At 45.4% G+C, this 12,997-nt stretch overlaps 1 protein-coding gene across 3 annotated transcripts in view; it reads right to left on the minus strand.

Annotated features, from left to right (window-relative positions):
- The window catches only part of SEPTIN11 (septin 11), a 50,156-nt gene that overhangs the window by 14,759 nt on the left and 22,400 nt on the right, over nucleotides 1-12,997 (minus strand). For all 3 annotated transcript variants that reach the window (XM_042870942.1, XM_042870944.1, XM_042870943.1), the window contains exons 3-6: nucleotides 10,716-10,911; nucleotides 5,780-5,966; nucleotides 3,521-3,682; nucleotides 1,708-1,804 (exon numbers count right to left, since the gene is read on the minus strand). In XM_042870942.1, coding sequence (XP_042726876.1) covers nucleotides 1,708-1,804; nucleotides 3,521-3,682; nucleotides 5,780-5,966; nucleotides 10,716-10,911 — 642 coding nt within the window. The remainder of the gene's footprint in view (nucleotides 1-1,707; nucleotides 1,805-3,520; nucleotides 3,683-5,779; nucleotides 5,967-10,715; nucleotides 10,912-12,997) is intronic.

Consider the following 12,997-nt stretch of genomic DNA (forward strand, 5'->3'; position numbering starts at 1 on the left):
CCCTCAGTACCACATCTCCGCATCTCTTCAGTACCCCCAGGGACAGTGCCTCCTCCCAGGGCAACCTGTACCAATGCATTACCCTCCTTCTGAGAAGAAATCCTTCCTAATATTCAACCCAAACATCCCCTGGTGCAACTTATAGCTACTACCTCTCATCTTTGTCTCTTCTTTGGTTACACGTGCATTTCTTCACTAGCAAGGTGGTGATATGATCCCTTTGCACATGGGATTGTGCTTCCCACTCAAGCCCACTCTAACTGCAAGTCACCAACAGGGTCATGGCAGGCAGCCAGAAAGTCTCAACTTGTGGCTTTGGGAAAAGCAAGAATATGAGAATATCCCTCCAGAGATGCTTTTTCCATGGCAGCTGACCTTACAGAGGAGGCCTACACCTATGGTTTTGGGGTTGAGAGCGTGGCAGCTCACAAGTACAGTAGAACGTGTGCTCTCATTACCATTTCTATGCTCAACAGGGTCTGGCATGCCCCACTCAGCTCCTGGCAAAGCAAGCAGCTCAGTCTCCAATGGAACTGCGACCAGAGAACTGCATGCTTCAGAGCAGAAAATAGTTTGAGTATTCTGAAAAACAAGGGATGGAAGTTCTCTTTTTAGGATCCAACAGCAAACAGCAAGCAGTTCTGCTGCTAGCTCTGCAGCATGCCCTTGGGGACCCAGCAGAGAACTCCAGCTGTTCCCCTTCAGAGATCAGAGCAGCTGTCTCACTGGAAAGGGGCAATTTAGGGCCAGATCTTCAAAGTCCCTCTGGTACCCAGATAAATCTCTTAGATTATCTGCTCTTAGTTCCTGGGAACAGCAAAAACCCAGCAGGATACATGTCTAGTAGAAGACTTACCAAACAGAGCTTCTTTCCTAACTGTCAGCTATTCCCAGAATTACCCTCTGGCGCACACAGCCATAGACAATAAATCCAAGGCTGCCTCAGCTTGTGTTACTGAAGAAAAAACGGGATGAGTTTTGCAGAATTGTTCTGTGGATGCTCCCCTGCAGCTCACTGGGCCGTTCTCCAGTTGGATATGCAGCTAAAACCACCAACAGACCAGCATGGTCTCAAGCCTCTAATTCCCAGCACCAGTTGGGAAAGCAAGGGCCAGCTCTATCTTAGGGAGCTTTGGGACAGTCTGGGCTTCAAACATCCTGAGCCAAACTCTGCTCTCAGTTGACTTTATGAGGGATTTCAGACTTAAGCTGTGCATCCATGTATTAGAACACCAGGGCGAGACACACCAAGCAGTCAGTATTGGATTGGTTCTGCTCCTGCTTGAAGGAAGCTGGTAGGGCACAGCACCTGCTCCCCTCCCTGGAACCCCTCCTCTCCCCTGCTATATGTATTTATTCTGACTTGTGTACAAAGTCCTAACCATTCAATTGCTCAGATCTTCCCCATCGCTCATGCTTCATTACTGGCAGAAAAGCACACAGAAGAGAGGACAATTTATGTCTTCATTTCAGAAGTCAGTTATTTAACATTTCCTAGTAGGGTTACCCTGTTCTTCCCTAAAGCAAGAGGCCAGGCTGAATCCCATCTATCTCCAGGTCACAAAGCCCTGTTTTTAAGGAGAAGCCTTAGAGTGGCAATCTCACTTTTCCCAAGACAGATTTTGATTAGGGGCACTCAGAGATCAATGCACCTTTCCTTAGAATGAGACAAGATGACAAGGACTTATCTGTGCTTCTGGTACATACCCTGGACAACACCCCAGGGGTACTGCCTGGCTTTTGCCATCTTGTTGCCAATCTTCACTTCTTCAGTGCTACCAACTACAGCAAAAGGAAGGTGGACCTATGGAGGAAAGGGACAATAAGGTTAGGGATTTCCTTTGATGCACTGACTGGGATTGCTGGTTACTGTGGCAGCTGTGCTGGATTTAAGTTATTTAAGTCTCTCTGCGATTCAGCCAGTGTTTTAGAAAGAGCTACAGGACAGTCTGGATTAGAAACATGCTCAGACCTCAAGTCCCAAACTCTGAATTCCTAAAAATACAAGAAGTGCACATATTTTACATGTAATTACAATACACAACCATGTTCAGCACAGAAAAAGACAAACTTGAGTTGAATTTGAACTCTAAGAAAAAATAGTAAGAAAGAGAAAAAGGAAATAACATACATCCTCCCAAGCAAGGTAGGCTAAAAATTCAGCAAGGTTCTGTCGCTTGAAATAATTATTAATGCTTCCTCTTTGAAAGGACAAGACCGTGAGCAAGGGGAAGAGCCAGTGTGACCCAGCCCAGGGCTGACACGACTGCGTCACCAAGCACTGCTGCATCCCAGTCTCTCTGCGGGTGTGGCAGCACTTTGGGATCTGCTCCCAGAAGCACAGCTGCTGCCAGCGGGGAGCTTGCCTCTCCCTCCAGCTCAGCCCACAGCGCTCTCCTATCCAAAGCGGCTGGGCGTGAGCTCCAGGCGTGGTGCCTCAGCGGCCAGGTTGTGGTCATGGGCTGGGCAGGAAAGGGAAAAGCCAAGCTCCAGAGGATGTGGTTAAATGGCAAAGGAGTTTCCCTGCAGAAGAAAACAGCACACACACAATGCCTGGGCAGAAGCACGTCCCTTCTCTGTGCCAGCATCCCCCTGCTGCAAGCACAACGCTGGTGGGGAAAAAGGGGAGAGAATGCAGAGATTTGGAGAGGGTCTGATATGCAGCTGCATGTGGAAATTGCTGTCTACAGGCAGCCGTGCAGGAAACTCCCACAAGTCTTTAAGTTACAAGGAAATGGCTTAATTATGACACCTCTACTCCCTCTGAAATGCTGATAGCAACTCAATCTTCTGTTCACTCACAGTCTTGCTCACATTAGATGCACTTACTTCGGAATCAGCACATCTCTTTGTGTGTTACTTGCCTTGCTAAAGACACCCAATGGCCTTATGAGCCCTGCAGTGAAGGCACGGCACTGCCAGAAACCTGGGACTTGCATTCTTCCCCTTGCACTTCAATCAGAACCATGGCAAACTGTAATTTCTCAGTGTAAAACCCACTAAATGCTCACTTTACCTCAGTCTTGTCTGCCCTCAGTTCCCATGCTACTGCTGCAGAAAAGGAAAGGAAATGAAAGCCAGAGCCCATGCCACTGATGGCTGCTGGCCCTGCCAAGAGTAGGAGCATCAATGGCAGCCCCGCTCTCACTAGAAAACAAAACAAAGGCAGAAGTGATTCACCCCACTGAGCACCAAATGGTCACTCAGGACAGGAAACCCAAACCTCAGCCCTCTGCTTGACTGCTCCAGGCCTTGCCTCCCATCCTCTTCCTTCCCTGAGATAGGAACACTGTGAGAAGGGGAGGATGTGAAAAATGCTCAGAGGAGAATTGCTTGGCAGACAAAGAAATGCATCAGGTCAAGCAGCCTACGTATCTCCAGTGCCAAAAGCCTTTTGGCCAGCCTGGTTTCTGTGCTCAGACCACAGTTCAAAAGCCAAAAGAAAGATAGTATAATATGCCCAGCCCTTGAGGATTGCCCCACAGAAAGCAACGGGAGCAGAACTCAAAGAAAGACATACGCTCATTGTGGCATTGATCTCGGCGACTGTCTCTTCATCCGTTGGGAACTGGTAGATTTGGACACCGTTGCTGACCAGCTCACTCATGATTTTACTCTTGAACTTGTGCAACTCATTTTTTGCAATGGTGTCAGCCTTGGCAATGATGGGGATGATGTTCACCTGCAAGACAAGGACAGCACTGCACATGTTGCACCATCAGGAGAGTACAGGGCAGTGTGCGCATCCTGCAGCAATAGCCTCAGCACTGCCACCAGCTGACACCAACCCAGCAGAAGACTTCCCCACGGCTGCTGCCATAGTCAGGATAGGCAGGCAGCAGCAATTATGACCTTAAAAAGAAGTCAAATGCAATTTGGCAACATGCTATTTCCTGTCTCTATCATATTCCCCTCTTCATCCAAATTGGCTGCACAGGAAATGCTGTCATAGACTATTACAAGCTGTTCCAAAAAAAAAAAGGAAATTACCATATAGGCACTTCTCTGAGCCACAGCAGGCTGGGTGGCTGTGACAAACTCAGACAACAGCCTCCCACAGGAGCTCACTTAGGTGCTGCTATCGGGGACATGAGGGCACACCACAGGACTGCTGTCCCACCACAGCAGGATGGGAGCTAGCAGTAACAGAGGTCTGCTCCTCCACCCACATGCACACACTCTACTACACCACTGCACTACAAAGCGAGGATTGGTTTTGTCCATTTACAGCTCTTGGACAATCAAAGATAACAGCATGATGTAGTTAACAGAAATTAAAGATAAGGGACTGACTTTCTTCCCCACCCAGTGTGCAACACTGGTAGTAAACAGCAAATGGCAGCATGTGAAAGCCCCAGAGAGATGGCAGAGTCTAGATGTAGCTGAACTGATCCACAAAAAGCAAGCTCCACACAAGTGTCTGCTGTGCTGAGAGAAGCTAGAGGCATGCAAGAAGAAGGAAAGCGGTGTTATTTCCTTTCCACTCCTCCCAGACAGACCATTTTTCTGTCTTTGATCTTGCAGAACTTGCTTTTTCTTGCTCTCCTCCAACAATATTGCTAGCACAGAAGATGATAATATTGACCTATATGAAGGGATTTTATCTACAGTACTTGAAAATCCTCTTATATTACATCTGTTAATTCTGTTCAGAGGATGTCCTGGAGTTATTAAATCCTCCTTTTGCCAAAAGAATGGCAATGAATGGCAGCTAGCTTATTTTGGGTTAATCACCATAACCCTATTTTAAGCCAAATAGAGCAGGGATGTTTCTCCATCACTGTAATAAACCCCAATCAATGGGTCACTCTAGGAAATAAAGAAGCATCGTCATCATTTATCTTTTGCAGAATCAGAATCCACAGGAGCAGGGTGGACAGATTTAAACTGCTTAATCGTGATGTATAGAAACAGAGAAATCTCAATTGAATGTACATTTGTACTTTGGTTATTTTCCCTGAAAGAAGAGACATCAAAACTTCTTACTAATTAGTAGTGAGGAACCATGCTTAAAACCAAGTTCGGTTCCTGTTTTTGCGACTTACGGAGGGTAACTGAAAAAATGCATGTGGAATAACATTTATTCAGACTCTTGGTGTTTATCAGATCATGGTTAGAGTAACATTACATTGCCTTGAAGTACAAATCACTTTTGTGTCTAGCTGGATGTGCCCAGAGCATGCAGACACAGCATTCTGATTTGTTTTTCTTTATAAGGTGACCTTATGTGTTTGGATGTACTTCTCTCCCTCTAACATATACTTATGTGAGGTTTTATACCAAAACTAGTCACTGGATAAAGTAAACTAGAGATGGCAAAAAAAACTCAGTGCAGAACTAGTTGAGTTCAGCTTCAACCTCTCATTTTTGTTTATGGGTTGGAAGAGGAAAAAACTTGTTTTCCCCCAGCAGCCAAGTAATCTTTCAGTTGTGAACAAACCTGTCACTGAACTTGGCAGTGTTAAACCACAGCTCTCCTGTTAATTTTACAGCATAGCTGTGGAGCAAAGCAGTCTAGTTTCTTAACCGGGAATGGGACTGGAAAAGAATGAGAGTCTACGCTTCTATTGAATCTGTGCAAGGTATGAACCAGTAAATTATGACCCATCCCAGCAGCCAGCCTGAGGTAATAAAATTTTCACACCACATCTCTGCCATTCCCTGCTGCTAAATACAGACAGTATTTTTCTGTGCAGGTTTAGCTAGGTCTTTGGCAACATCATAAAGCCCACACAAACCAGCAGAGCTGTGCGGTGGGCATAACATGGGCAGCAAGTACCTTACTGTCGAGCTTCTTCATGGTGACCAAGTCTAGGGATTTCAGTGAGTGTCCAGTTGGTGCAATGAAATACAGGCAGGCATGAATTCTGGTATCATGGTAATTGAACAGGGATCGTTTGATCTTCAGCTCTTCTTGCAAGTAGGCTTCAAACTGTGCATCAATGTACTCTACTATGGGCTTGTAGCTGAGGAGAGAGAAGACAGAGCACTGAGCAAACATTTACTGCTGGGACAACACAAGTCACTGAACCACACTCAGGAAGCTTCATGGGTGCTCTGGGCATTAAGAAGAAAAGCGCTGCACTTGGTACCTACCTTCAGCATCCAACCTACAGTCCCTTCCTACCAAGCGCGTGCTTTTGCCTGGTGCACAGGGAGTTTATTATGGACAAATTAGCAAGGAGATGTGGCAGAGACCCTGGACTTTAGGTGCACACAAAGCTGCTACCCTGAAGAAAAATCTGTTTTGGAGTATCTCCCACTGAGATCTGAAAACACCATTGAAAATCACCAAAAACAAGAAAATGTAACCATGAAATCACCTCCCCCTATTTGTTCCATAATTTTGTTTGTGATCTTAAAAGAGGAAAGAAAGATATACCCAGGGAAAAAAAGAAAAAAGGTTTTCTGGAATTGAAGCTTGTGAGCAAAACTCAAAAGTCACTGCACGTTTGAGACTGTATGGGGGGACTGTTTTGACTGAAAAAAAATGTTGACATGGTTCAACATGCTCTGATCTGACTGATCATACTTCTGGAAAAGAAACTTCTCTGTTTGCTGCTTTCTCCATCAGGGCAACCTCAGAACCTCTGGCCCAATTAAGACCTCTGAGGATGGCACTGAGACCAGACAACACTGCCACTATCTCAAGTACTGGATTCGTAGTGGTGTTCATGCCCTCCCTGAGGAGTGGCTGTGAGGAAGCAAGCAATGGGGTGTTTTCAGGTTCTCCAGGAAACACAGCAGGCAGCCAACAAGTTTTTTGTCCTGACCCTCTGCTCCAGATGCCACTGCAGCTGTTCAAGCAGTTGCTCAAAACTGTGGCTTACATAGAACAGAGTCTTGCTCAATTTACCAAGGAAGAGCTATAGCAGGAAATAGCCATTGCTGCACAATGGCCACTGACACTGGACACTCAGAAAACATCATTTGAGCACTGTTAGTTAATTTGCAGGCACAAGAAGCTAATAAAGCAGCAAGATTTTACACGCGGCAGACAAAAGTCCATACAAAAGCAGAGCTTTGCACTGGGACAGAGCAAAACGCAGGCTGTCTCTGGCCCTGCTCTCCAATTGGCTGCCAGGAAGTTAGAGGGGCTTCACTACCCATACCACTGGCATTTGTCTGCTGAATAAAGCAAATGCAAAGTGACCCGGCAGTAACAAGCTGCAGAGCATCCCCACTCCGAGCACCTGCTCCTCTTCTGAGCAGCTTTTGTTCTAGCCTGAGAGCATATGGCAGTGTCTGATGTGCAGAGTTCCTTCCAAGATGCATGCGTGCCTCTCTGCATCAGCTCCACAGCGTTGGCTAGGGAGCAGCAAAACAAGGACAACAGTTGCACTTCAGTGGCAGGTCAGGGAGCATGGAAGCATTCCAGAAACAAAGCATTGTAAAAATAATGATATTTTTCAAAAATCAAAGTTTTCATTAGGGAATAAGAAATGGTGTCTGCTCAGTCTCCACACTAGCAGAATTGTCAGTGTAATCTTTCACTTTAAGCTTGCCTTGTCAAAGAGATGATGTTGTTTATCTACCTAGCACCCTTATGGCTTTTGCTCAGTGCACACATTGACAGCCAGCATCCCTCATTTATTTAGGTGCAGGGAACAGAGTTGCAAAGAAGAATGCAGAGAGAGATGGGACTGCTGTAATGAGGGAATGCATGGCTCCAAAATGTAGGAAATGCATTAATATTAGCTTATTAGCCATTATCACAAAATGACTGTTTTTAAACATAACAGCAAAAATCCATGTGGGCGTATATAAGGAATTGTGCAGGCTGCTCACAACACAGGCTGCCCAGAATATTTACTTCATACGTGCAACATGAAAATCTGTGCCTAGATTAAAACAAAACTCAGCTGGACTTGAGCAGTGCAAGATGTTGTGGGCAGGAACTACAATCCGAGTTCCATTCACCTGAAGATAGAAAAACAATTGCAACATGAGAATGCATATTCAAGTATTTCTACGTTTCAATTCTGGTAGATACTCAAACTAAGCTGCACATAGACAAAGGGGATCAACTCTGGTGCAAGTACGTTCAGCAGCAGAGAGAGGGATTTTGGTGTGCAAGGTGTGTCCTGAAATTGAGGAGGTAGCATCACGGAATCATAGAATCATTAAGGTTGGAAAAGACCTCTAAAATCATCAAGTCCAACCATCATTCCCTTCCCACCATGCCCACTAATCATGCCCCTCAGTGCCACATCCACATGGCTCTTGAACACCTCCAGAGAGTGACTGCACCACCTCCCTGTGCAACTGCATTATCAATCCTTCTGAGCATAAATTTTTTCACATATCCAACCTGAACCTCCCCTGATGCAACTTATGGCCATAACCTCTCATCCTATCACTAGTTATCTGCAAGAAGATTTCACACCAGCTTGTGTCACAGGCTTGCTTTCAAACTTTGTACTGAACAGTGTATCCACCAACGCTGACTTGCTGATGCCAGTTTCACTTGATTGCTGGCTGGAAATACACGCAATGAGCAAAAGCCATTAGGGTGCTAAGGAGATGACCACCATCAACACTTTGACAAGGCAGGCAGTTGTACAGAGGAGCAGGGCATTGCGGTGTGCAAGGGAGGGTCCTGAAATCAGGAAGACCCCAGGGCAAGTAGAGAGCTGCCTGGAGCCATTCCCAGCTCAAGAGGCCAGCTCACTTAGCAGTCATCACTAGGATACCAGGGAGTGTGAAAGGGAGATGAATGGGTGGAGGGAAACACTGCCATCCCTGCAAGAAAAGTACCAATAGGGACATTTGCAAGTAGCAGAGGGTCCCTTGCCCTCTTGCCATCAGGGAGAAGGAGACCTAAGAGACAGGGAGGAATAGAAATAGATCTCTCCTTAGATCTTAGAATTAGTTCTTCCTTAGTGGAAGGCAAACACCCTCCATGCTCACTTCACCCTTTCAGGTGCCCTTCCACTATAGAAATGAGGGTATGGAACTTGAGGGACAGGCAAATGAGGATGTTGATGGGTCAGGATGGATTTTATTCACAGGTACTGAGGGAGCTGGCAGAAGTGCTCACCAAGCTGCTTTCCATCATTTATCAGCAGTCCTTGTCAAACAGGGAGGATCTAGGTGACAGAAGACTATGTCACTACTATGACACCCATTTACAAGAAGTGTCAGAGGGAAGATCCATAGAACTACTGGTCTGTCAGTTTGATCTCAGTATCAGGGAAGTTCACAGAGCAAATCATCTTCAGTGAATCACAGAGCATGTGTAGGACAAGCAGGGAATCAGGCCCAGACAGCACAGGGTTATGAAGGGCAGGTCCTGTTTGAGCAACCTGATCTCCTTCCATGACCAGGTGATCTTTCCCATTGAACAAGGGAAAGGCTGTGAAGGTAACCTACCTAGACTTTAGTAAAGCCTTTATCTCCCACAGCATTCTCCTGGAGAAGCTGGCAGCCCATGGCTTGAGCAGGTATACTCTTCTCTAAGTAAAATCTAAGCTGTGTGGCCAGGCCCAGAGAGTGATGGTGAGTGCAGTTAAATCTAGTTGGAGACCAGTCATCAGTATTTTCCTCAGGAGTCAGTGTTGTGGCCAGTCTGTTCAATATCTTTATTGATGTTATGAATGAGAGGAATGAGTGCATCCTCAGTAAGTCTATAGAACACACCAAGTTGGGAGGAAGTGTTGATCTGCCTTAGGGTAGCAAGGCTCTAAAGAGGGATCTGGATAGGCTGGATGGATGGGCTGAGGCCAATTGCATGAGTTTCATAAAGACCAAGTGCATTTTGGCTACAAAAACTAACTCCATGCATCACTACAGGCATATGGCAGTGCCTGGAAAGTTGAGTGGAAGAAAAGAATCTGGGGCTATTAGTCAACAACCAGTTGAACATGAGCCAGCAATATGCTCAGGTGGACAAGAAGCCAACAGCATCCTGGTTGGTGTCAGAAATAGTGTAGTCAGCAGGACTTGGAAAGTGATCACCCTTCTGTTCTTGGAGCTGATGGGGCCCACACCTCTAGCACCACGTTCAGTTTTGACCCCTCCACTACAAGAAAGATATTGAGGCCCTGGAGCGTGACCAGAGAAGGGGAATGAAGCTGCAAAGAACCTGAAACACAAGCCTTATGGAGAGTGGCTGAGGGAACTGTGGTTGTTCAGTCTAGAGAAGAGGCTCAAGAGAGACCTGAGCGCTCTACAATAACATAAGAGGTTGAGGTAAGGCAGGGGTAAGCTTCTCCCAGGTTACAGTGACAGGATAAGACAGAATGGCCTTAAGTTTTGCCAGTGGTGATTCAGGTTGGATAATAGGAAAAACTTCATCTTAGAAAAAGTGGTAATGCATTGGAACAGGCTGCCCAGGGAGACAGTAGAGCCACCATCCCTGGAGGTGTTCATTAAATGTGTAGATGTGCCACTGAGGGACACGGTTTAGTGGACTTGCTGGTGATGGGTTGGACTGAATGATCTTAAGAGGTCTTTTCCAACCTTAGTGATGCTACGATAAGGCCGGCAGAAACGTAGTTCCAGCTTTGTAACACTCTACTTGATCCTTTTACTTCTTCAGTTTCTCGCCACTTCTACCCGCCTCTCAAGGTCAGCAGTGCCAGCTGTCACACTAGAATCACATAGTATCCCCAGAACAACAGGGGACCTACCCTGTTCCCCACACAGGATTGAGACTTTCTGATCTCAGAGCACGTCAGCACCAGGACTCCTTCTCCCAGTAGAAATAAATTTACCTGTCATCTTTGTTAATTTGATCTCCAAATCCAACCGTGTCAACAATGGTCAGCTTCAGACGGACATTACTCTCCTGGAGCTCATAACTCCTGGCTTTCAATCTCACACCAGGCTCATTGTGTGTAGCAGGCTCACTTTCAAACTTTGTATTGAACAGAGTGTCCATCAGTGTTGACTTGCCGATGCCAGTTTCACCTGAGCAGATAAAAACAGAGTCAGAATGGTGCCATCTCCTATCCCAATCTCATCCTCAGGCACATTCACCAGGTTAAGGAGTTACCCTGCTTTTCCACTAGTGGAATTAGGCTACATACATACAGCTAAGTAAAATAATCCCTGGAGGAACAGATGTCTTTTGAGACAGTCTCAGTCTCTACCAATACCCCTGGACTGAACAAGGGACTGTGTGGACAACATGAGGTGACAGCAGCTCTGGCCTCTGCAGGTCAGACTGGCCAGGTCTGTGCAGCACATCCTGTAGACGTCCCTGATCAAAGCACCATGCACCAGTGAATCCAAAACAAGCTCCTGTCAGGCAAAAGCTGCTGCTCTGACAGACATAAGATAAACCAAATGCCTTCTGAGCTAAAAACTATCACCTGCAGGTAGAGAGCCAGGCTGAGCTAGAAACAGCAAAAGGAAAAAAAGAGACCGTTTTAAGAACAGTCACTTAGACATTTGCTGAGCGAGGCTCTTGGCATAAAAAAGGAAGAGGAGTCCTTCCAGCAAATGCCTGCTGCTACCAGAAGTCAGTTACTGGACTTGCTACACTGGCATGGCGGGTAAGACAGATAGTCATTCCTTTCCCAAGGAAGCATTTGCTCTCGGTGGAGTTCAGCTGTTACTCGTCGTTTTTACATTGTTATGACCTGACCAGAGCTTTAGGCGCACTCCTGCTTGACAGCACAAAGAATCCCATCCTGCACATCTTGCAAGGGACAGCATGAAGCATTCTTACTTGAGAAATACTTAATTCTCTTTGTAACACTGTTGGTCAAGTCCTCATTCTGCTGGTTTTTTTTTTTTTTTTTTTTGTTTTGTTTTTTTACAGAAGCAAACTGTAACTTCTCTCAACTCTAAGCTTGATTCTCAAGGAGGCATCCAATTCTGTGTGGTTTTATGCCTTTTTTTTTTTTCCTCCCAAAATCATTTCTATTTGTTTTTCAAGAGAACTACAAAAAACAAAAATGCAATTTGGGTAACGAAGACTTAAGAGAAGTACATAAAATTTAAAAAATAAAAAATAATAACATCTGAAATAGCATACTACATAAATACCAACTTTTAAAACTGCCTCGGTGCAATTAGTAACACTGATGAAAGCATTAGCCTAAATCCCATTTTTAAGTCAGAAGTGTTTGCTTAGTGTTACCCTCTCCAACTGCTACTGCTGCCCATGCTGTGAGCAGGGGGTGGGCTGAGGAAGTATCTCAAGGTCATACCACAAACAAGCCAAGTTTTCAGTAAAATTTCCTCTCCACATATTTTTTAATAACAGAAGTGACAGAAATGCCAAGCTGCATCTCTTCTGAAGAAATCCGAACCACGTTCATTGTTGCACTACAGTTAGCATTTAAGCAAACTACTCGCTTGTGAACAAGATTCCCCACTGCCCTGAAAAATCTTAAATTGAAGTGATTGATTCACCAATGCAGAAAATAAAGGGAGAGAAGAGAGCCTGCATCTGGGATGGCCCCCAAGCATCTCTCTGGGCTGTCTGCACTCTTCTAGGACCTCTCACTCAAAATGTGCAGAAGCCCCACTTCGAAGACCTCAGCAAACCATGCGGTATTTGTGTCCACAGAAACAGTCAGCAGCTATGCATTATAGTGAGCTCCTGATATGAAAGCAGCACTGCTGAATGCTCTGCTCGATCAGCATTGCAGCATTTCAGTCATGCACACTGCAACTAAAAGCTTCACATTACTATGTCAAAGTCGATGGTGTCCTTTCTGAAAACACAATTTGAAAAGTTTTGTTTTAAGGAGAAAGTTTCTCCTCTTTGGACAACTGCAGGAACTTGTGTGAAATTTTAATCTGGAGCTAAAAATGGTTGATCAGCACATTTTATAAGAGAAGAATTGGAGCAAATTGCTGCTAATGGAAATGTATCAAGTCATGCTAAGAGAGGAATATTTACTGCAAGAGAAAAAGGCAATTAATTTATGCCATTTTGATCAAAGAGCTGCCTGCTAATCTAGATATTCCCTGCTGAATTTTAAATGGTTTCATGCTGCTAGAAGAGCCATGTGATGGCTGATAGCCTGAGCACAAACAAGTA

This window comes from Lagopus leucura, unplaced genomic scaffold (assembly GCF_019238085.1).
Source record: "Lagopus leucura isolate 7727_CA_CO unplaced genomic scaffold, USGS_WTPT01 Super-Scaffold_100004, whole genome shotgun sequence".
Classification (NCBI taxonomy): Eukaryota; Metazoa; Chordata; class Aves; order Galliformes; family Phasianidae; genus Lagopus; species Lagopus leucura.